At 35.1% G+C, this 25646-nt stretch overlaps 1 protein-coding gene across 1 annotated transcript in view; it reads left to right on the top strand.

Moving 5' to 3' along the window:
* LOC150087659 (protein crumbs-like) overlaps positions 1-25081 on the top strand; it is a 207835-nt gene extending 182754 nt beyond the window's left edge. The window contains exons 17-22 of the mRNA XM_090369851.1: positions 2221-2983; positions 3085-3211; positions 6858-6941; positions 10524-10773; positions 13104-13402; positions 24788-25081. Coding sequence (XP_090225977.1) covers positions 2221-2983; positions 3085-3211; positions 6858-6941; positions 10524-10773; positions 13104-13402; positions 24788-25012 — 1748 coding nt within the window. The 3' untranslated portion in view covers positions 25013-25081. The remainder of the gene's footprint in view (positions 1-2220; positions 2984-3084; positions 3212-6857; positions 6942-10523; positions 10774-13103; positions 13403-24787) is intronic.
* The last annotated feature ends 565 nt before the right edge of the window (positions 25082-25646 follow it).

Below are 25646 nucleotides of genomic sequence, written 5' to 3'. Positions count from 1 at the left end.
CTTGACAGAGCAAGACAGTGTTGAAGAAAACAAGAAGCATGGTTTTAATTTTGATATTCTTGCTGCGTTTTTTTTTTTTTTTTTTTCTCTATGTCCCGGGTATTGTTTTGTCTTCAATTGTATCGACTGTCTTTTAGTTTCTGGGTCATTCAGGAACAGCCAACTTTCATAACAAGTAATTATTGTGCTCAGAAAGTCTGGATCTTCTTCAGATTTTTTCAAAACATCTCCCAAACCTGGTCTTCTCATTCTTTTATCTTCATTCAAAATTTTTGGTCCCATCTTGGCGCACACTTTCCTCATGCCTAAATTTTCAGTTAAAATTTGTCTGTTTCATCATCCATACTGAGTTCTAATGCCTAAATGACAATCACTTCTACTCAGTGTCCTTACTCTCTCCAAATATTCATCAGTTTCATGGGTACCAGATGGCCCGTCTGGGCCATCTGGTTCCACATTCTCTCTTCCTTCTAAAGTCTTTTATGCCATTCAAACACACAAGCTCTTGACATAGTATCTTTGCCATAAATTTGATATAACAACTTATAACTTTCAGTTGGTGTTTTCTTTAGTTTAGTTAAAAATTTTAAGTTGATTTGTTGTTAATTCTTTCATCTGTCATTTTTCTAGAAAATTGCAAAAACGCAAGGTAATAAAAACCTGTCTCACTTCAGAGTAAATAAGCATGTTGGAACATGGCTTGGCAGACAACTGGGGAAAGGTTCAAGGTCAAGTGCTGTGCTTTTGTTTCACACTTGGTGTGTAGCGGCTGTGTGTGCAGCCTTGTTATTTAATATAGTATTATAATAGTGTTCTTTGCACTATATGGCGAATACTATTACTGTTAAACCTCATATTTAGGAACATCAGGATTTTTTTTTTTTTTTTTTTTTTTTTAATTATCTTGGAGGTATCTCTCACTGGAAGTACCAAGACAGAAATTAAATACTGGAATGAATAAAATTTTTAGTTTACTTCAATGCCTACATTGAATTATAACCTCACAATCTTTACTACTGATATTAATTAACTTGTTTGGGTAATTTGGGCAGTCAAAGTGAAATATTCCACACACACACACACACACACTCCAAATCATCTGTTCATCCCATCTAATAATTTTTTTAATCCTTTTTTTAACTTTATTCAAACTACCTGCTTCCACAACACCAGATGGTAGTTTGTTCCCATAGTCAATTACAGGTAGCTTTCGATTTACGTCGGGGTTAGGTTCCTGGGGGGAAACAGGCACAAGTGGAACACTTTGTATAATGGAGTCAATCAGAAATCACTGGGTTCCAGGCACCAAAAATATTATTTACCACTTTGCATCAATTGTTTTATTTTATTAGCATTCTTCATAGTTGTACTAATAGTTGATGGAGGCATATTCATAGCCCTACACACACATTAGGGCAGCTTTCATCAGATTCCATCCTCCGAATATTGCACTAGGATTCAATGAACTTCTTTTACCAGACATGGCATCTCTTTATTCTATTAAATTAAAAACTTTATAATGTGAATGGCAAAAACTGCACACGAATATCACCATTATTATTATTTAATTTATTAATAGCACAATTAATAAAAAATGTTAGCGTAATAAATTTCCAGCATGTGTAAATAGTATAAACAACAATCAACTGAATGCTTCATCGCATGGACCTTTACCACCCGCATCCATGAGTGGCTACTCTGAGGGTGGGGAATCTTTCTCGTCTCTGATACGGATGCGCTAATTGCTGATTTGCTCAGATTGTCCTAAATCACATGAACAGTGCATGATATATAGCACAGTATGATGTCGATAAATTTTGTCTGACAATTTTTAACTTTAAATTTATAAAAAAAATTGCAAAAATAAAAATGGCATTATGGTTAGTGATCAGCGCTATTGTGAATCGGCGCAAATTGGACCAGCACAAAATGAGGGCTACCTGTACTCTGGCTGGATCCAAGAAAATCTATAATGTTGATATGTTTTATATTCATGTAAAAATATTTTGTTAAAATTTTTCTAATTTTATATATTGTAGCCTGCAGTGGATATGTATGGTGTTGTTCCTTCCAGGATTAAATTTTTTTTATATAATTTCAATATATATTGTCTAACTTTAAAATATTGCAACTATGAAAATTTGCTTGAAAAATTTGTTATTGTCTTGTTTGTTTTAGAAACTAGTGGCATTTTAAATTTTTTTTTTTTTTTTTTTTTAGGTGTTGCATCAGCTGCATTTAATGGAAGAAATAGTTTAATCCAATATACAGCACAGCCATTAGGACAGTTTGTTAGCAATATCACTCTTTCATTTCGTACCCAAAGACCTGGGCCTCTTCTTGAACTGCGAAGTCCTTTAAATCCAAATTATTTCTTAAAAGTAGAAGTTGTCGATTCTCTTGTTGTACAGTGGAACTTTGGTCCCAGTGAAAGTGATGTAAATATAAAAACAAGCAATCTTTCTCAAAATGTTACTGATGGAGTGTGGCATAATGTTACCATACTTTTTGAAGGAAATTATGTTAAAGTTTTCATTGAAAATTTGACTCCTAGGCTGTCAGAAGATAATTACACTCACGGTTTGGGAGACCTTATTAACAGTAATGCATCAATATATTTGGGATATTTTTACAGTCCAGAAGAAACTAAATATTTCAAAGGATGTATTGATGAAGTACGTATTGGTGGAATTTTGCTTCCTTTTTTTACATCATTAGAGTTAATTAATACCACCAGCCCATTCTCAGTAATACATAAAAACTTAGACATTGGTTGTGTTCTTTGTTGGGATACTGATTGTGTTCATGGTACTTGTGAAGACAGAATATCAAGTTTTAATTGTCAGTGTCCTTATGGATACAGAGGACAATATTGTGAAATAGATTTGTGTGTGACTGAGAATCCTTGCAGGAATGAAGGCACATGTAGACATACAGAAGATAACATTGAATGTCTGTGTACAGCAGATTTTACAGGACCATAGTAAGTATTTGTTTTAAAATTATAATCTTTTTTAATGAATAGACCTTTATTTGCATAATCTTTTAGTCAGAAAAGTGTGTTCAAAATAGTTTTCTTTTTAGCTGCACTGTTAAAATTGATCACTGCCAGTCAACACCATGTCAACATGGAGGATTTTGTAGGCAAGTTTTTGGTGGTTATAAGTGTGATTGCAATCCAGATTTTGAAGGAAAAAATTGTGAACAACTTGTAAGTATCTTGCTTTTACTGCCTTTAATTTTTAAATATGCTTTTATGTATTGATGCATGTTTACTTGTTTAGAGAATCTGTGACACTCATTAAACAAATTGACAAATATGTAAGCACCTATTAACTTTGGCATGTCCAACTCTCTCTCTCTCTCTCTCTCTCTCTCTCTCTCTCTCTCTCTGTGTAACCCCTAGATTTTTATATTTATTATTATTATTCTTTAATTACACATCTTGGGTTTTTTATTTATATATATTTTTTAAACATATCTTAAGTTATAGTCAGTAGATTTTCAGAGTGTTGCTAGAAAGCAGATTTTGGGATAAAAAGTAATTACTAAACAAAATGTCAGCATAGCACTAAGCTTTAATTTTCAGAACTTCAAAAACATCATTACTGATGTTTTTTTCTGAACTTTCACTTTCTTCATAATGTACGTTATCATCACTACCATCAAGGGTATTGCTGGTTTCCCATTTCATGAAAGGCTTAGCAATTGTCATATTTTATTAATTGCTTCATTCAACCTGTTGGTGTTAAATCAGGGTTCTATCGTATCCATCCATTTGGTCCTTTCCTCATGCATGGCTGCTTTAAAGGGTATCGTAATTGAGTTATCTGGTGGCTACAGTTGTACAGGGTCCACTGGAGTTACAGTTAACTGGTTAATATAGTTGTTGCTTCTGTTACATGTAATCTGACAGACTTCACACACTATAAAAGCTGTTTCAAAATACTACTTCGATGGTTTGACCACACTTTCTGTAGCCCTTTTCTTTCCTGGCTAGAGATGAAAGAAAACACAACAGTCGATATCTAATATACCTTCAGCCCACAGGTGGAGAGAAGATCTAGGTAATATTTTCCAGGGGGGAAAAAAAAAAAAAAAACTTTATGATCCAGGAAATACAGCAAATAAAATTAATTACAAAAATAGTATTAATCTAAACAAAAAAGAAAATTTTAAATTCACCTGAAATATAATGCATACATCATCTAACTTGTTTTTATAGTTTCTTAGAAGAGACAAAAATAGGTTATTCTGCGCAGTCTTATAACTGAAGAAATTCAAAATTATCCCATGCTTTGGGATAAGTGAAAAAAAAAAAAAAAAAAAAAAAAAAATTAATTTCATGAAAAATTTTACAGTACAAAATGAGCATATTGGCTTCTTTTAGCTGCAAATTAGAAGTAAAATTATCTTTTCCCTATGTAATACTTTAGTGAATTTTCCTATCCTAACTACATGTAAGTTTCATTACAATAAGTTAGGTCAGGGAAAGTTAGAAACAAGAATCTTCCATTGAGAGACTGCATAGCAAACTGTGATCAGTGACATTTGATTGTTTTATGGAACATTAGCCCAGTGGTCAGGAGCGAGAGTGCATAGCACGCGTTCCTTGAGTGGACCGGGGTTCAAGCCCGTGACTACTAAATACGATAAATATTTGTATTGACGATTTATTGAAAACTCTACTGACTTGGTTGTCGTGCCGGAGTATAAACAGAAAATTTATTTTATTTATTTTAAGTGTGTAGCAGGAAAGAGTTTGAGAATAGAATTTTCATAGACTCTTTGTTAATATTTATCTTTTTCTTGTATGATTATTTGAAAGACAGCATATGCATAACAAATCCTTGCATGGAAGAAATCAAGGAAATCAGTAATGGTGCAGTGGCCAGCTTAGCTTATCCTGTGAACAACTGTAGAATGTCAGCCAGAACAAAATATACTTATCAGAAGGTGAGCATCAGAGCCAGTGGACATCACATTCAGTAACTCCTTTAATGAAAGTAATTAAGCATCACTGTGCTCTATTTTTGCAGTCACATTATTGCTAGATCATGCCAAAGTGAAATGCCAGTGAGCAACTTGCTCGGCGCCTCCGTAGCCAGGTGGGAAGGAGCGGCAGTGCGTAGCATGCGCTTCTTGATTAGACCGGGGTTCGAGCCCGTCACCACCAAATACAGAGGATGCGGAAAGGTCGGGGAATGACCACCGCATATCCCGGAGCATTATGGCCTTAGTTGCTAATGCTCCTAAAAACCAAATAACAAACAAGCAACTTGCTACCGGCATGTTGTCTGTATATCATTGTTTCTGTGCATTCCTCAAATTTCTGTGTATATTATTCATTTATTTGATTTGTTTTTTAAGCAGTACTTTCATTAGCAATGGATACATCTCTTCTAAGATTTCAACAATAATCCTGCATCCCAAATGTAGTTTAACATATATTAATTTATCAGGCCATCAGCAGATTACTGATTATTTGTCAATATATGATTGTCCTTGGCTATCATTTTTTTTTTTTTTTTTTTTTTTTTTTTTGTTATGAAAACCCCAAACACGAAAGGTATCAAAACCTATAGTACTTAGTACCGTGCATGGGTTGAAGGAGAAGTATGGGGGAGGGGGATGCCGGAAACTTTGCTCTAGAGACTAAACATGGGTTTCACCACTTCAAGCCTCCAATAAGCAAAGTGGTGGTATTTCACCGGTTGATGAAAGTCATCTACCACCTACCAATGCAATTGTTTCATGTTTAGAGAAATTTCTTTATTTTTTAAACACTCAAAATTCTTTATAATATAGTAAATGTCCTGTGGCTGTACCAGGTCTTGAACTATTAAAATTAGGTTATACTCTATATTCCAACATTTAACTCAATCTTTGATTGAACTACTGAAAAATACTTAATTTGAAGGTTGACTTATATGCTGAGTATGAAATTCCAAACTTGAATTAAAGGTACTTGCTTAAGGTTAGAAAGACATGAATTGATACCAATATATTTATTGGTATTAATTTTACATATATATTTCTCAAAATATACATTATTGCTACCTTTTAAAGGTGCCTCTGTAGCCAGGTGGGAAAGAGCAGCAGTGCGTAGCACACGCTTCTTGATTAGACCGGGGTTCGAGCCCGTCACCACCAAATACGGAGGATGCGGAAAGGTCGGGGAATGACCACCATATATCCCGGAGCAATATGGCCTTAGTTGCTAATGCTCCTAAAAACAAACAAACAAACAGCTACCTTTTAAAGCCAGAGTATTTGTTTATCTTCTTTAATAGATGAAAACAGCTTATGGAATTTGTCATTGTTTGAGTTTACTTTGAATTCTCAAAAAGTGAAATTTCATAATTGTCAACTTACAACAGCTGAGACATTGTTACAGAGAAATCAGTCAAAGTACAGTACCAAACAGGCAATAGCTCATTTACATAATTAAAGCCTCTGATGTATACACAGTTTCATTGAGTACTGTTACTTGTCACCCATGCCTGTAGGTTTGATTTCATAACCAAAGGGAAAACTGCATATTCTTTGCAGTTTACTGTACAGCATAATAGAATGTCATATTGTAAACTTCGAAAAGCAAGTGCAGAAGTAATTGAATTAAAAAGTAGACAGTGACTCTTAATTTCTGGCTCTATTGCATTGAAATATGATTGTAAAGAAGAGGGTGACTTGTCCAGCAAATATGACTAAGAATGAATTTAAAGGTAAAACTAAACCCCTTGTCATCAGATATACAAACATTTTCTTCTCTTTTCTCTTTACTTTCTTTTCATTCATAGGAAATAAAGATAAGCAAAAAATGTGTTTCATCCACTTATTATATTGTCTCTCTACAGATTATGAAGAATTGTAGTAGTGGAAATGCTTGTGGAGAAGGTGCAACCTGCATTGATCAAGATGCAGATCATGGCCCAATGATGGTAAGCTAAATTTCAACTATTGATTGTTTTAATGTCACACTAAAATTAAGTAACAAAATAGCCTACATATCAGTATTAGCCATGTATGGAAAGCAAGGAAGCCCTAGGCTTTTGCTGAACCAGCCAAAAAAATAATTATAAATAAATAGTAAAATGAAATAAATTATTTATTTGACTACTTTCTCCTTATGTAGGAGAAAAATGTGTTTAAGAAAAATCTATTCTGCTGAACTTTGAATTGGAGCAGCTTACTCCAGTAATTACATATTGAGGTAATCAAGAAAAAGTAAAGAAAAAGAATGTAAGGTAAAGAAATTGATATTTTTCAGATCAGTACTGTCAATGTCAGTGTGAGAACCAGCAACCCACTATTATGAAAGAAGAAAGAATTGATATACAGTGGTTCTTGGTCAGGGAACTGACCAAAAAGCATGAAATAAGATATCCTAAGTCATTCTTGGCATTTTAATATTTTTTCATATAAAAAGCACAGATCTTTTCTTTCCAATGCAATCAATTTTGGAAATGCTCTTGTGAACCAACTCTGAGCAGCAGTGCCATTATTTTATAATGATGGCACCAATAACAAAAAGGGTGCAAAGTTTACTACAGTATCCTTCTTGAAATTATAAATCAGTTGTTGTATAAATGGCAATCCAAACAGAAATCCATAAGCAGAAAAATTTTTAGGTTAACTAATGTTTAAAGCATACTGTGCTATAAACAGTCCTATGGCTGTATTTCAGTATAAAATGTGAATGCAGAATAATCAAAAATTGAAACAAATTCATAATTGTGTCAATTTATGAGTAGTTTTTAATAAAGATGGAAGATTAGACATAAAAATAAACAATATAATAAGTAAAGCAGGAAATGTAGGAAGCCAATTACATTTTTATTTCGAATAAAAGAAAAATTATCCAAAAATATTAGCTGTTTATAATACAGTTTTAAAGCTTATTTTAACCTGTGGAGCTTTAGATCTGAATAAGAATTAAAGAGATTGTTCAAAATTAGTCTCCAGAAATTAGTTTAAAAAATAATAATAAATAAATTAACAAATGGAAGCAATGGCAAACATATTACAAATGAGTAAATAAGGAAAAGCCTTGAATGACAAACAGCCAAAGGTAAGAAAATAAAACTTAAGTATTATGGGCATGGGGAAAGTATGGAAAAAAAGAGATTAGCTGAATAGGTATCTGAAGAAAAATTAATGGTAATGGCCAAGAGGTAGATCAAGAGAAAGGTGGATTGATGGAGTCAAGTGAGCACTAGAAGAAAGAGGGCTTCTTCTAGGGTTAAGGTTTTAACAGGAAATAGAAAGGTCACTATGAATTTACACTACCACAGTGACCTTTACCCCATGGGTATAAACAATTTGATAATGATGGTAATTAATAGTTTGACGGTTTTGTTGTTATGACAGCCAAATAATGGCACTCAGTTTTAAAAGGATGAATTTTTTCTGACATATGAAAAATTGAATATGCATGTTTGAAAAGGTGAATTCAAACATTCACAACTCATACCTTTTGCTATGCTATTTGAGTCAATGGCACAACAGTTTGCTAAGCTTCTTTCTCTATATTCTAAGTATATTTTACTTGTAATATGGAGAAAGAAGAAATCTATCAAGTGTTTTTGCAAATATCATTTAAAAGCAGGGATTGATAGCTTATGTGACTCATGCTAAAAGACCTGTGATCTTGTGCCACAACAAGATACATTTATTTAATTAATCCACTGTGTTGTTAAAAATTTATAGCAAAGATATGCTTGTTGTTTTAGCTCCTAAAATGTGTGTTAAAAAACTCTTTGCATGTATTTATTTTGCAAAAATAATAGTGGGCCATCACTAAATGTTGAGTGCATATTTTTTTCTTAAATTTTTGTAGACTAACATAAATTAAGTTATCAGAAATCATTATTAGAAAATGTTTGGAGGGGTTACTTTTTTCCTCTATAATTTTTCAACAAGTGTATTATTTTCTTGAATGTGCCAAAAGCATTGCACAGGGAGAGTCAAAATTATAAATAAACACTTTTTATATGCTGTATCTCAAAGTTTTGAGTAAACATAAATCAAAGTGGCTTTCAAGTACATTACATACATAGAAATAGGATGCATTACAGATGTTATGTTCAAAATGCTTACCACCAACATCCGTATGTGAAAAGCATTGTTTCTTAAAATGGTTTTTGCATACTCGCACGCGCGCGTGTGTGCGTGTGTTTTATATTTCAATATTCCCATAAAAAAAAGTCTAAGAGAGTAAGATTTGAAGACTTGGGAGATCCAAACGCATTCCTCCCTTTCTCTCCCGGATCTACCATTGTTTGGGAAAAAACCAAAAAGCATGGTCATCTAAGTGAAAATACGGAGGTGCACCATCTTGTTGAAATACACAATAAGCATGTTTTTATGAAGAAGCTACATCATTTTCTTAACAATTCAAGATAACTGCCCAGTAGCAGTATAACTGAATCTCCGAGGTCCAATTTCCCCACGAGAGGAGTTTCATTTGCATACTGAAGACATTTCTGTAGACTGAAGTGAGGATTATCACTTCTTGATAAACAAAGTTGTGTTGATTCAAATGCCAATGTGATTATATCTTAAATTACCAGCTTCACTGTTCTTAAAGTACAACTTGTTCACAAAACTTTTTTTATCAGTTAGGATCATCTTCCTAAATTGCATGCAAGTAGCTGAGGTAAGAAAAGTTTAAACTTTGCCCTTTAATAGTCTCATAGTACTCAATTCAAGTGCAATTCTTGGGAATACCATCATATTGACTTTTTTAAATACTTTTCATATGCACTTCTAATGACTCAGATGTTTTCAGAACTGCTTGATGTTCTTTTCCTCACAAACAGTTTCATGTTATCATACAGGTAGGTTATTTGTTTCTTGTTAACATGCTGGTGGGTTATTGTCAGGTGCTGATACCTTCATCCCATATTGATGTTCCCATACCACCCAACCTCCGTAGCCAGGTGGGAAGGAGCAGCAATTCGTAGCACACGCTTCTTGATTAGACTGGGGTTCGAGCCCGTCACCACCAAATACGGAGGATGCGGAAAGGTCAGGAAATGACCACTGCATATTTCCGGAGCAATATGGCCTTAGTTGCTAATGCTCCTAAAAACCAAAATAACTAACTAACCACCCAACCTCTAATGTTTTCAAACTCCCAGTACCATTTTCAAATGCACTTCCTTTCTTCAGAAGTTAGGAAGTTGATTGTTTTCCACACTCACTGAGTCACCAGTTGATCTACAACATAATTAAAAATTATTAAAAATGTAATTCTTTATTTTAACTTTAAAATGAACAACTTTATATTCAAATTTGTCATTCTGTCTACAGAGAATCCATTTAAAGTGCCATTTATACATAATTTTGTCTCACCCAATGTATTATTTTATAATGGGAAAATATAACTATTGATATATTTTTATAGCTTATAGTGAAAAAAAATGTTATTTAATTATTTGTATGTTATTAAGATATAACAGAAAAATATAAGTATACATATTTATTTATTTAATGAATTCTCTTTACACTATTTACTTTAGTTTGTCTGCATATGCCCTCCTAACAAAACTGGACAGACATGTGAATTGGCTGTTAACCTTTGTGAAAGCAATCCCTGTGTATATGGTACGTGTAAATCCATCAATGAGCCACTTAATTTTTATTGCCAGTGTGATGAAGGATATACTGGTGACAGGTGTGATGCAAAAATTAACTACTGCAAAAATAAACCATGCAAGAATGGTAAATGCAAGAATAATATCAGGGGTCATAGTTGTGTATGTCAAAAAGGTTAGTTTACTTTATGCATGTTTAGTTTATATGTATTTATATAGTTTTAATTTCATATACAGATTTAAAAATTTGTGTTAGTCTGAACATCTCTTTATCATATCGTTATATTTATAAAATAAATCACGTATTTTGGACTTTTGACACTTGTGAACTTGCTGAATGTGCCCCAACTAACTAATACTCAATGTAATACTGTGTATAATACCAATGATAACTGATGAATTGCCCAAACACATGATTAACACACAGATGTTTAAAATTTTTGGGTAATTTTTCAATGAATCCTATTTTGTATGCTGTTGTATCCCCAAAGGACCTTTCATTCTACTACAGTTATGCATACACTGTTCTAGGATCTTAAAGAATAAAGAGGGGGGTATCGTGATTTTTAGATCAAACCCTGCATGAATTACTGTGAGATGTTCCTCTGCATACCTACTGGAGCTTGTGGTTACAGCATGATGGTACTCCCAACCCTTAAGGCATGGTGGTGCATAACCATCTATTGCAATGTACTGAGAGAAATAGCATTGGATCAAAATTCTCAATGCATGACTTGTGTAGTTTCCTAACCTGAATCTGCTGAGTTTCTTTTTATGGAGCCACCTTATGACCCTTGTGGAGTGCAAGAAAGATCTTTTCTCTCTCTCTCTCTCTCTCTCTCTCTCTCTCACACACACACACACACACACACACACACACACACACACACACACACACACACACACACACACTGAGGAAGCCTGGAATGCAATTTGAAACACAGCTGGTATTTTTGGATGTGTCATGTCAATGCAGGTCATATTGCCAAGTTTAAGGCCACCATTTTGAATAGCTTATATGGTTGCTGAACTTGGTGGAAAATAACTTAATTTTGAATTAAATAGAATGAATTATAGTCCTTCTACCTTGGACCGCCCTAAAAGTCTTTTCACCTATTACAGAATGGAAGTATTTCTTATTTTGACATGTAGAATCTACCTCTATGAGTTAGTGTGTGTGTGTGTGTGTGTGAGAGAGAGAGAGAGAGAGAGAGAGAGAGAGAGAGAGAGAATGGAAATCATACAGATTAACTATTAGTTTAGTCATTAATGAGCAATTCACTTAAAGGAAAAATGCAGATGCAACTGTAGCTACCTCTCAATGTAATTTTACAAAATACCTCACAGTATTTTGTAAAAAGAAAACACATCTTAGAATATATTTAAAAAGAGAATTAAAGGATATTATTGAACTATTATTATCATTTAGGTGGAAGGGGGAAAGTTGACAACTAAAAGTGGAATTACGTATAGAATGCGTGCATATATAATGTACATGCACTTTTTTTTTCGTACATTAATATTTTTATTTAAGGGTTATTATCCTGTCATAGGTCTATAACATATTAATTATAATATAATAATATTATGGGGCAGAAAGCCTCACACTATGACAGTTAGTGAATTTTTTTTTTTTTTTTTAGAGCTGCAGAAAAGATATGTAGCAACATACAAGTTGCGTGGTCTTGGATTAGATCTGTACATACCCAGTTAAAACAAACGGTTTGCACAAAGCATATTGCGAATCCTGGTGTCCACCCATCCACCAATGAATGAAACAGTAATCCTCAAAAGGGTAAACCATAAAATTAAAAAAGCTTCCACCCACTCCCAAGCATTCTGCTTCTGTTGATGTTTTTATTTTTATTTAAGGATTATTATCCTGTCATATGTCTATATTATATTAATTATAATATAATAATAATATTTTAGGGCAGAAAGCCTCAAGCGATGACATTAGTTAGTGAATTTTTTTTAGAGCTGCCAAAAAGATATGTAACAACATACAAATTAGTGCATGGTCTTGGATTAGATCTGTACATACCAGTTAAAGCAAACAGGGTTGGCACAAAGCATATCACTGTGACTCCTGGTGCCCACCCATCCACCAATGAAGGAACAGTAATCCCCAAAATGGTAAACTGTAAAATTAAAAAAAGCTTCCCCCCCCCCCAAGCATTCTGATGTCTGATGGAATGTTATCCCTAACAATTTTGTTGATGTGTATACTGTCATTTATGTTGATATGTTGTCCTTTTTCAGTATAACTTATAGTGTGGTGAGCTGATTTCATTTTTTGAGTTTGAAATAATTGAATTAAAAAGTAGGAGAATTTGATCATTTCAAAATAAAAGTTTCAGAGATTTTCCTGTAGCTGTTTAACTATAATTTAATAATCATAATCATAAGACTACATTTTCCACATTTTAAAGTTTATTTTTTTCTTTGCCATCTTATAAGTTATAGCTTTAACCACCATTTTTATTGTCTCATATTTTCTTATAGGTTTTAAAGGAGATAATTGTGATATAGCAGTAGCCCACTGTAATGATCTAGGTTCTGAACCTATCTGTAGCAATAATGGTAGGTGTATAAATGAAACAAATAATTATAGGAATTACAGGTGTGAGTGCCAACCTGGTTATAGTGGGATGCACTGTGTAGGGGAAGATTTATGCTCGAAAACCAATCCTTGTAAGCATGATTCAGAATGTTTTAACAGATTTAATGAAGATGAAGAAACAATTGGTTTTGGATGCAGATGTAATGGTAATAGATACGTTGGCCATCTCTGTGATGAAAAGGTAAGGGTATTGTTTTCCCACCCTCTTAAGGATTGATATGGCTAAGTTTTTTATAGCTGATATTAAACAATGAAAAGAGACACGTTTTTTTTATTCTTGATTGATTTAAAAGAAACTACAATAAAACCTCACTAATTTAGACTGCCTTCTTTTATTTATACAGAATGGAAATTTTTTCTAAACTGCATATACTTTGCCGAACTTTATACCACAGCCTTCATACAATCTACAGATCAGGAGTCATAAATCACTTATAAATGTTTGTATGGTGGGTTAACAAGGGAAAAGGTTTTTTTTTTTTTTTTTTTTTTTTTTTTTTTTCCTTCAGTGGATATGACAGTGACTAGGACATTGGAATGAAGAAAACCATGTACAATAGAAAGAAAAGCCATTAAACAATGATAATGTTCTTGTGGATTTTCCTTTATGGTTAACAGTGGTTATGATCGCTGTCTTTCTAGACATGTGAAAAGGGCCAGATTCAAATGCTGACAGGAGAAACTTTTCTTAGCCTTTTTCACAAGGTTGGGTTAGTCTGTCCTAGGTGAGTTTACATAGTTTTTATCTCCTAAAAACTAATCCAAATGAAGAATAAAGAAGAAAATATTAGCATTAGCATTAGCATTAGTAGAGGCATTTGATGCAAGAAAGCAAGCTTATGCAGCATCAGCCAAAAAAAAAAAAAAAGTAACATAAATAAATAAAAATAACCACTTCCACTTCACCCCTCTGTTCGTTCGAAATACCTGTCCAGCTGAGCCTTAAACTTATTTAGGCTATCAACTTCCACGACAAGGGATGGAAGTCTGTTCCACCCACCAACCACCCGCTGGCTAAAGGCAAATTTCCGCACATCTATCCTACATCTGTCTTTCCTCAATTTGAATTTATGCCCTCTCAGGTGATTTTTCTGAGCTAGAGGAAGAATCCCATCAGCATTGAGCATGCTCAAACCATTCAAGGCTTTGTACACCTCTATCAGATCACCCCGCTGGTGCCTAGTTTCCAGACACTGTAATTTGCAAAACTTAAGCCTTTCTTCGTAAGAGAACCCCTTTGTCCCATTCACCAATCTAGTTGCCCTTCTCTGTACTCGTTCCAGCAGCTCTACATCCTTCCTGAAATGAGGCCTCCAGGCCTGTATACAGTACTCTAGGTGTGGCCTGACCATTGCCTTATACAAGGGAATAATCACCTCCTTATCCCTGCTAGAAAAATTCCTATATATCATTGACAATACACCATGAGCTACTCTTGCAGCTCGTCTGCACTGCTCAGAGAACTTCATATCTGCCTGCACCACCACCCCCAGGTCCCTTTCATTCTCTACCACTGTCAGTGTAGTACCACAGAGTTGATACGTTGCTCTGGGGTTGCTGTTTCCCATATGTAGTACTTTACATTTGTCAATGTTAAACTTCATTTGCCACCTCGAAGCCCATCTGCTCAACCTTTCCAAATCCTGTTGCAGCAGCATAGTGTCAGTAGTGTCCTTGACAACCCTGCCAACCTTCGTATCGTCTGCAAACTTGGACATTAAGCCTGATATACCATCATCAATATCATTTATAAATACAGAAAACAATAAAGGCCCCAATACTGAACCCTGAGGGACTCCACTAATAACATTAGTCCACGATGAGCAGTGTCCATTGATTACCACTCTCTGTCTTCTCCCCCTCAACCACCCCTTTATCCATAGCAGCAACTTGCCTCCAATGCCACACTGCTCCAATTTGTGCAGCAGTCTTCCATGTGCAACAGTATCAAAAGCCTTTCTAAGATCCAAGTATATAATATCAAAGTTATTCCCTGCATCCAGTTCTTTTGTGACTGCATCATAGTATCCAATCAAATTGGTCAGGCAAGACTTCCCCTTAACAAAACCATGCTGTGTCCTAGCTATAACTGAAGTCTTGTCTAGATGATCCTGCAGTGCTTCTTTCACCAGTGCCTCCATTAATTTTCCGGGAACAGAAGTTAAACTCACAGGTCTATAATTACTTGTGTCAGCCTTTGATCCCCCTTTGTGAATTGGGGTCACATTTGCACATCTCCAGTCAATGGGTACCTCCCCTGAGTCCAAGGAAGCTCTCATAATTATGGCTAAGGGTTTGCTTACCTCTTTTGCTGCCTCCTTTAATATAACTGGATAGATCCCATCCACCCCAGGTGCCTTTCTTGTGTTTATCTTCAACAATTTCTCCTCCACTTTGCTCTCAGTTATTACAAGATTCTCTAGCTTACTGCTAGAGTTGAATACACCTCTGGCATTCCCCTCGCTGAATAACTCCTCATGTGTGAATGTCGATGCAAAATATTCATTTAGTTTGTTAGCTACCCGAGCAGGGTCATCAACAGTTGACCCATCGATCTCAAGTGGACCAATCTGATTCATCCCCTTCCTTCTAGAGTTTACATAAGTAAAGAACGCTTTGCTGTTTTTCTTCGCATCCCTTGCCAAGGATCTCTCGTAATCTGCCTTCGCCTGCCTAACCTCCTTTGTAACTTGGTTACAGATCAACTTGTATCTATCATAGGCGTCCGTGTCACGTGTTAATTTGTATGTATCCCATGCATTTTTCTTCTCTGCCATATGCCTCATTAGTTCATCTGACAACCATTTAGGCCTAAACCTTGAACAATATTTCTTAGTTGGTATGTAAAGCCTAGTAGCTTCCACGATAAGTTCTTTGAATGCTTCCCATTTTGAATTTGCTGTTGGCAATATCATCAGTTGATCCCACTGTATAGAATTTAAATACTGTCTCAGTCCATTGTAGTCGCCTTTACGAAAGCAATACCCCTTCCCTTTACCCCTAATGGTAGTTACCTCTTTGAATAACTCCCACTTCAGCACACTGTGATCACTGCCACCAAGTGGTTCATTTATCTGCAGATTCTTAATGCATGAAGAATCACTACTGATAATCAAATCAAGAGTATTACTCCCTCTAGTTGCCTCCCGAACATGCTGATGTAGAAAACAATCATCCAATAAATCCACAAAAGCATTGCTAGTGTGTGAGTGACCAACAGTCAAATTCCAGTCAATATCTGGGAAATTAAAATCCCCCATTATAAGACTCTCTGATTTACTGGCCCACCCTATTTCCCTGTACAATATCTTATTATACTCATCAGAGTCATTAGGCCTATAGCACACTCCTACTCTCAATTTTGATCTCCCAATGCTTATGTCACACCAAACTGACTCGACACTGCACTGTCCAGCGATGTCGACTGGCTTCTTCCTTGGATTTTATGTGTTTTTTAACTAATAGCATAACCCCTCCTCCCTTCCTATCCTGTCTATCCTTTCTGTAGACATTGTACTCCCCAAATTCCAGTTCTGCATTTCTTATATCTGTGTGACACCACGTCTCTGAAATCCCCACAATATCTGCCTTTGATGTTTTGAGCAATACCTCAAATTCATCAAATTTATTTACTAAACTCCTAGCATTGGTGTACACACAAGTATACATGCACCTGTTCTTTTTCTTAGCTACCCTAACACAACCCATGTGTTTACTTGTACCCCAATGATTCCCAGCAGTCTCTGAAATATCCTGCATCTTATTTTCCAGGCTGCGGCTCATTCCAATAGAAGCAGTGCAAGAATCACTTTCACCTCTGCCAGTGGCTACTGTTAATCTATTAGTCCTTGTATCCCCCCAATCTAGCAGTTTTCCGACCCACCTAACATTGCCTTGTATATCAAATTATGCCTAACATATCAAATTATGCAGCAGCATAAGCTGCCTCAATACTATTGTTAAATCTGTTAATTCTCATAAGGAATTCAAAAAACATTTTTGTGCTCCATGAAGTGTTTTACAGTTTCTTCAGAAAAGACAATACAGTTGAAAAGGATAGCCTGTGTGTAATTATTGTCCACCTGTCTTTCCCTTTCAAAGTTTAAATCTATACATGTGAGATAGATTGAACAACAAGCAATCATAGAATAATTGTTTTCCTCATTTCTGCACCACCTTTAACTTTTACTAAAGAAAGGGTATTTATAATTCCTTTAAGTACACTAATTGTTCTATTTAACTGAGTAAGGTTTCCTCTGTTTCACACAGGTCAAGGCACCAAGGTAACCACTTAAAGAGACTATTTAAGTTCAAAGTGTTGTTTCTGAAATCCAAGACATTATAAGTGGTGCTGAAACAAAAAGATATAGTTTATATATTGATCCAAAATAATTACATATACAAGCTAGAGGGTTAGAGCAAATACATAACAATAAATAACTGGTATTTGAAAAAATTAGCTGCATTAAAAATGAGTGGCCATGTATAATATCTAATAGAAAACATAATACATTTTAAATTTCAATATCAAACAGCAAAGATTTTATAGCATACAATACTGCTAAAATGGAGAGACACTCAATTTTTGAAGCTTCTTCCTTTCCATTCTTTTATTTTGACCATCAGTTCTTTTAATATTTTCGAAAGGCTCAAGCTTCTAATTCTAAAAATAAGTGTCCCTCATGCCTGTTTTCGTACTAACAATAGCTTAAAGTAACTTGAGATTGCTTGAAAAGAAGATTTATACATAATGCATTTTAAGTACTATATCTTTTGGTGCTAAGCAACACAGATCTTTCATTTGAACAGACCTGAAACATTTAATCTTAATTTTACTGATGAGTGCTTGCCAATATTCAAAAAAATTAATGAATTTAATAAAATTTTCCTTTTTTTTTTTTTTTTTTTTTTTTGATCCATACATTCTTTTCTCAATTAAACGTGTATATACTTTCACAGAATGTTTCCTTTTTTGATATATTACTACTTAATTATCCTCATTATTTTTACTTCTCTCCTCTTCCCTTCTAAGTGCTTCTCACAGTTGCGCATGTGTCACCATTTCACATGAGTGCTTGTGAGTATTGAGATGTGTAACAATATCACTAGTACAGAGAGAAACTAAGCTGTGGATTTAAAATTGATAAATTATTTAAACTAATGTGCATTGTAATAAGGATAATAACAATAACAAAGATAGCATTTAAATGGATCTCGTGGCGAGACTTGTCTGCTCTGCTGCTACTGTCAAAGAAACTCAAGTCTATCATGTATGAATCGCCTGTGGAGACGGAAATGGATCTCGTAGCGAGACTCGTCTGCTCTGCTGCTACTGTCAAAGAAACTCAAGTTGTGTTCGACCATGTCCGCCAATCCATGCTGTGTCAGTGTCACGCATGCATTGCATCTCATGGTGCAACCTTCGAGCATCTGTTGTAACATCGTGAAATGCATCCATCTCGTACTCCATTGTTAATATTATGTCAAATAAATGTTTGCCACTAATTACTATCATGTGTCATTTCTGCTTCTTGTGCCTCTGATACTACTTTCCTTTGACATTTCCGGTTATGGGTTCCTATGCGATTCACATTCCTTTAGATGTTACCTACCTCCCCTAAACGTTTGTACCAATATTTTTGAGACACCCTGTATAATAAAATCAGTGGTGCCGAAACAAATGAAGGTCAAAACAGTAAATTTGGACACTGAAATCACCCCCTGCACTGTCTTTCACTGTTTGCTGTACGTTTTCATCTTAAGATGAAAATTTTATAAAATGTATTAGTTTCCTCTAACACATTTGTTCAGTACATAGAACAAGTATCACTCTGCATGCTTACCTTATGCTGTTACATGGCTGATCACAATTAATGATTATAATAATTATGTGATTTTTACATGTGAATTTGTAAAATAAACAATTTAATAACAGATAACTATAACTGTTAGATTTAAATAGATTTTACAAATATAAAATTAACTTTATGAAACCATTCTTAATAGTTTTAACAAATTTTATAAACTGCAGAGTGAACAATCGAAAATAACCCTGAATACTGAAGGGCATTCAGTAAATTATCCACCTAAGGTACTTCTCATAGTTATTTCAATAATTCATGATTTATCATGTATTCCTACGTTTCTCAACTTGAATCATACTAATTTTGATCTCACTTTGTTTTTAGGTTGTGCTGTTGTAACAGAAAGAAAGAAGGCACCTGTATCAAATTATGAATTTGCTGAAATTGGAGCATCAGTCAGTCACCAAAAGTTTCTCACCAAAGAAAGAAATGGTCCGAAGGCCATTCATCAAAGGATTGTGGCTGTATATAGCAACTTTCAGCATACCAGGTGAAATTCTGGTCAAAACAATTCAAATGGGAGTAGAGTCCATCGAAGATGATCCCCATCCAGGAATGCCTGTGACAGCAACCACTCCAGAAATGTGCCAAGCTGTGGAAACCCTTGTGCTGATTGACAGACATTTAAAGGTACCCCAAATCTCTAGGGAATGTGATATATCTGAGGAAACAGTTATAACCATCCACCATGAATATTTGGGGTCAGTGCAAGGTGGGTCCTCAGATTTCTGATCCCTGTTTAGAAGCAATTGATAGTGCGGTGTTATGAGAAGAATTTAAAGCTTTATGGAAAGGATCCTGAAACTTTCATCTCCAGAACTGTTACTGGTGATGAAATATGGGTTCATCACTGGGATTCTGAGACCAAACAAGAATCAATGCAGTGGAAACACATGGGTTCTCTCCTGCCTAAAAAATTTCAGACACAACCTTCAGCTGGCAAGATTATAGCCACCATTTTTTGGGATGCTGAGGGAATTTTGTACATTCACTACTTGGAAGGCAAGTCATATGTCATATGCATCACTACTGTACAACCTATGGAAAGTCATAAAGGAAAAAGTGCTGTGGAAAACTTTCCACCGGTGTGCTGCTTATTCATGACAACATGCCAGTGCATGCTGTTGCTGCTACTTTGAGAGACTGACTCTACAGAACTTACCCATCTTATTGTCTGAATCTGCCCCCCCAATGACTTTCCTGTTTTGACACCTCAAGAAAAACATGTGTACATAGCTTTGCTGATGATAATGAACTGAAGTCTGTTGTTGTTTGTTCATTCTTTGAACAGGACAAACAATTTTATTTGTCTGGTATTTCCTCATTGCCAACATAATGGAACAAGTATATTGAAGTACATTGGGGAAAAAAAAAGAAAGAAAGAAAGATTTTTGCCTCTATCTCATTTCCTTCATAGGTAGGTAGATAATTTATTGAATGACCCTTGTATCCCCCATACATTCTTTAACGGCAGTACCACAGGGTAATCTCTTATCAATGAGGGTTAGATGGCATGTTTCCCCAAAAAATAATTTCTTTGAACTGTTTGTGCTGTGGGTTCTTCCAAATTTTCTTGCGCATATGGTTCCTAACAGTTATAACATATAATTTGTATTTCAGTAACAGAAATATGCAAAACCTTCATGAGGAGTCCCCAGCAAGCTGGGACTTGGGTGCGGTCATGTTTGGCTACATTTCAGAATGTAGCTTGCACTCAAAAGCTTTAGTGTGCAGCACTTCCAAAACCATTGTGCAGTCACACAGGCATGCAATTTAGAGGGGAACCCTGTTTATGACCGCTATATTATAGATAAATTAATATGTATAGCATACACCATCCACTTTGTTGTTGGTCGCAATGGCAGTTCCTTACACTGATAGAATGTACTATGGTTTCCATATTATAAAGAAAGGTGTTCTAATCTCAACAAATAAAAAATAAAATTTCCTCAAGAAAAGACTAATGTTGAAACCCCATTTGTAAATTAAAATTGGACCTCCTTGATTGCTTTTCTCCCCTTCCAAAGTAGTTCCAGTGAGTAATTCTATATGAATGGACTACAATGGACTGAGACAGTATTTAAATTCTATACAGTGGGATCAACTGATGATATTGCCAACAGCAAATTCAAAATGGGAAGCATTCAAAGAACTTATCGTGGAAGCTACTAGGCTTTACATACCAACTAAGAAATATTGTTCAAGGTTTAGGCCTAAATGGTTGTCAGATGAACTAATGAGGCATATGGCAGAGAAGAAAAATGCATGGGATACATACAAATTAACACGTGACACGGACGCCTATGATAGATACAAGTTGATCTGTAACCAAGTTACAAAGGAGGTTAGGCAGGCGAAGGCAGATTACGAGAGATCCTTGGCAAGGGATGCGAAGAAAAACAGCAAAGAGTTCTTTACTTATGTAAACTCTAGAAGGAAGGGGATGAATCAGATTGGTCCACTTGAGATCGATGGGTCAACTGTTGATGACCCTGCTCGGGTAGCTAACAAACTAAATGAATATTTTGCATCGACATTCACACATGAGGAGTTATTCAGCGAGGGGAATGCCAGAGGTGTATTCAACTCTAGCAGTAAGCTAGAGAATCTTGTAATAACTGAGAGCAAAGTGGAGGAGAAATTGTTGAAGATAAACACAAGAAAGGCACCTGGGGTGGATGGGATCTATCCAGTTATATTAAAGGAGGCAGCAAAGGAGGTAAGCAAACCCTTAGCCATAATTATGAGAGCTTCCTTGGACTCAGGGGAGGTACCCATTGACTGGAGATGTGCAAATGTGACCCCAATTCACAAAGGGGGATCAAAGGCTGACACAAGTAATTATAGACCTGTGAGTTTAACTTCTGTTCCCGGAAAATTAATGGAGGCACTGGTGAAAGAAGCACTGCAGGATCATCTAGACAAGACTTCAGTTATAGCTAGGACACAGCATGGTTTTGTTAAGGGGAAGTCTTGCCTGACCAATTTGATTGGATACTATGATGCAGTCACAAAAGAACTGGATGCAGGGAATAACTTTGATATTATATACTTGGATCTTAGAAAGGCTTTTGATACTGTTGCACATGGAAGACTGCTGCACAAATTGGAGCAGTGTGGCATTGGAGGCAAGTTGCTGCTATGGATAAAGGGGTGGTTGAGGGGGAGAAGACAGAGAGTGGTAATCAATGGACACTGCTCATCGTGGACTAATGTTATTAGTGGAGTCCCTCAGGGTTCAGTATTGGGGCCTTTATTGTTTTCTGTATTTATAAATGATATTGATGATGGTATATCAGGCTTAATGTCCAAGTTTGCAGACGATACGAAGGTTGGCAGGGTTGTCAAGGACACTACTGACACTATGCTGCTGCAACAGGATTTGGAAAGGTTGAGCAGATGGGCTTCGAGGTGGCAAATGAAGTTTAACATTGACAAATGTAAAGTACTACATATGGGAAACAGCAACCCCAGAGCAACGTATCAACTCTGTGGTACTACACTGACAGTGGTAGAGAATGAAAGGGACCTGGGGGTGGTGGTGCAGGCAGATATGAAGTTCTCTGAGCAGTGCAGACGAGCTGCAAGAGTAGCTCATGGTGTATTGTCAATGATATATAGGAATTTTTCTAGCAGGGATAAGGAGGTGATTATTCCCTTGTATAAGGCAATGGTCAGGCCACACCTAGAGTACTGTATACAGGCCTGGAGGCCTCATTTCAGGAAGGATGTAGAGCTGCTGGAACGAGTACAGAGAAGGGCAACTAGATTGGTGAATGGGACAAAGGGGTTCTCTTACGAAGAAAGGCTTAAGTTTTGCAAATTACAGTGTCTGGAAACTAGGCACCAGCGGGGTGATCTGATAGAGGTGTACAAAGCCTTGAATGGTTTGAGCATGCTCAATGCTGATGGGATTCTTCCTCTAGCTCAGAAAAATCACCTGAGAGGGCATAAATTCAAATTGAGGAAAGACAGATGTAGGATAGATGTGCGGAAATTTGCCTTTAGCCAGCGGGTGGTTGGTGGGTGGAACAGACTTCCATCCCTTGTCGTGGAAGTTGATAGCCTAAATAAGTTTAAGGCTCAGCTGGACAGGTATTTCGAACGAACAGAGGGGTGAAGTGGAAGTGGTTATTTTTATTTATTTATGTTACTTTTTTTTTTTTTTTTTTTTTTTGGCTGATGCTGCATAAGCTTGCTTTCTTGCATCAAATGCCTCTACTAATGCTAATGCTAATGAAGCCATTCTCTTCTGCCACAAGTGGAAGCATTTTTGGAACATGTTTAATAATATTTATCCTAAGATCCAAAACTCTTTTTTTCCACTGTTTGGTCTACTATTTCATCTTGGGTTATACTGAAATATCACACAGTATAAGGTGAGGGCATTCCATTCTTGTCAAAAAATAAATTTGCTTTTGGAAAAATTAAAACGATTTATTTAATTGCCTTTGGTGTAATGTTATGAATGTAATACATGAAATAGTCTAATATTTTAAGAATAATTTTATGCTCTGTAACATCGATCTGCCATGTACAACTAATAAAATAATGATTTTGAAGATTATGTAAACCTTTCAGTTTATAAACAAAAGTTCTCTTTGCTCTTAGTGTAACTTGCACTCCAAGATGCAAGGCATGGGGTATAAACCATTTGTAGTATAGCAATGTGCCATAGATATCACTGAACTAATTTATTATCCAGTTAGTGTGGCAAGTTTTTTGCTAATAGGACACTGTGCTTTTGTACAGTTGGTTGTTTTTGTAGCCAAGTAAGATGATGGATGTTAAGGCAGTGAATTTGCATCAAATTTTGTCGTAAACCAGCAAAAACAACTTCACAGAATTACAAAATGTTTAAACAAGTGTTTGGTGATGATGATGATGTATGGGTAGAACATGGACTTTTCAATTGTATTTGTGTTTCAACGGCAATAAAACTTTGAGGATTTTGAGCACTACAGGTATTCCTAAAATTTCTTTTGTTTTTAGAAATCTTCTGGTATCTTATACAGCTAGTTGACAAATCTTTCTGTGTTATTTTAAGTTTAGACACATTCTTAGAACAGTTTCGTTCTTTTTGGTGGTTGCATTTTTTTCTAACAATGGATTTAATAGCTTTACCAGGGTTTTATTTACGTTTTTTATATTTATTATTATTTTTTTTGTTATTTCTTTTAATTGCTTTTGGTGTCATTGCAAATTGATACATATTGAGCCAAAATTGTATGTTTCATTACATGTATTTTTTTCTTCTTTTTTTTTTTTTTTTTTTTGTAATGATAGCTGCAAATATCAACATTGGCTCCAAATAATTGATATGTCACATATAAAAACTGATGTGGCCTATCATCATTTCAGCCAAACATATAACTTTCAGATTATCATTTTTTCTGTTGTAAATATTATATACTCCAAGTGGCAAATTTATATAGTTAAGATAAAGAAAATTTATTTATTTTATTATTATTTTTTTTTTTTGTACCACATGTTAAATAAAAATTGTTCCTTTCTAAATGATCATTATTTCTATAAATCAACTGAACAAAATGTTCCTTATTTATTGCTAATGAAAGCACCACTTTCAATATAATATGTAAAAAAAATGTTTATATAGCCAAGTTATGCAGGATTTTATTTAATATTTGAGCTATAGTCATCTTTTCATTGTTTTATAGTAATGTGTTATTTTCCCTTTATAGATTGCTGCATTTGGTCCCGACGAAAACTTAGTTGTTATAATAGTTATACCTGTTGTATGTATCCTAATCTTGTGCCTTTTAATTGGTGCCATAATTTTCTTGCGTATTGCTAAAAAGAAGCGTGCCACTAGAGGAACTTATAGTCCAAGTAGGCAAGAAATGTTTGGATCACGTGTGGAAATGAATCATGTTATGAAACCACCTCCAGAAGAAAGACTGATTTAAATACAATCACAGATTTTATATTTTTATACATTAGGATCGAAATGTGTGTGAGGACTCATGCTGACAAAAAGTAACTGCCCCATAATCATCATTCTTCTCTTAAAAGGTGAATATTTTCTGACAGTTGACAGTATTCAGATTGCCATCCAGTGATCTCAGCAATAAAAAGAATTGCATTGAAGCCAGTATTACTGTCAATAGGAATGTAAATAATTAGGTGTTTAAATAGTTTCAATTCACCATTTAAAGTATGGTGAGCCACGGCAGTATTTTGCCTTATTTTTTAGATGTTTCTGTGAAGGAAAGAGCAAATTATTTGTTTATACCTCACTTATTTATATTACTTTTAGATGCACTCACACACAGAAACTATTTTTAATGCATGTTTATTAATGTAGTAACTTGCAACTTAGAAATTCCTTCGTACTTGTAATTTTATACAAATATTTTTTAAAAAAGAGATTTTCTCTGAGCATTACTCAGTTGTGAGATCAGTACTATATACTTGTTAATATTGAGAAGAGCATCTTTTTGAAAGAGAAGTTTTTCTTTTTCTCTCTCTGTCCTGACCCTGTGAGTTTTATGTGTCTTGTAAATAGGTTATTAATTTAGTCACTGATTATAGGTTTTCTTT

This window comes from Mastigoproctus giganteus, chromosome 3 (genome assembly GCF_048544385.1).
Source record: "Mastigoproctus giganteus isolate SK-2022 chromosome 3, ASM4854438v1, whole genome shotgun sequence".
Classification (NCBI taxonomy): domain Eukaryota; kingdom Metazoa; phylum Arthropoda; class Arachnida; order Uropygi; family Thelyphonidae; genus Mastigoproctus; species Mastigoproctus giganteus.
The sequence above is the reverse complement of the archived record's forward strand: the minus strand, read 5'-3'. Positions and strand labels throughout refer to the sequence as shown.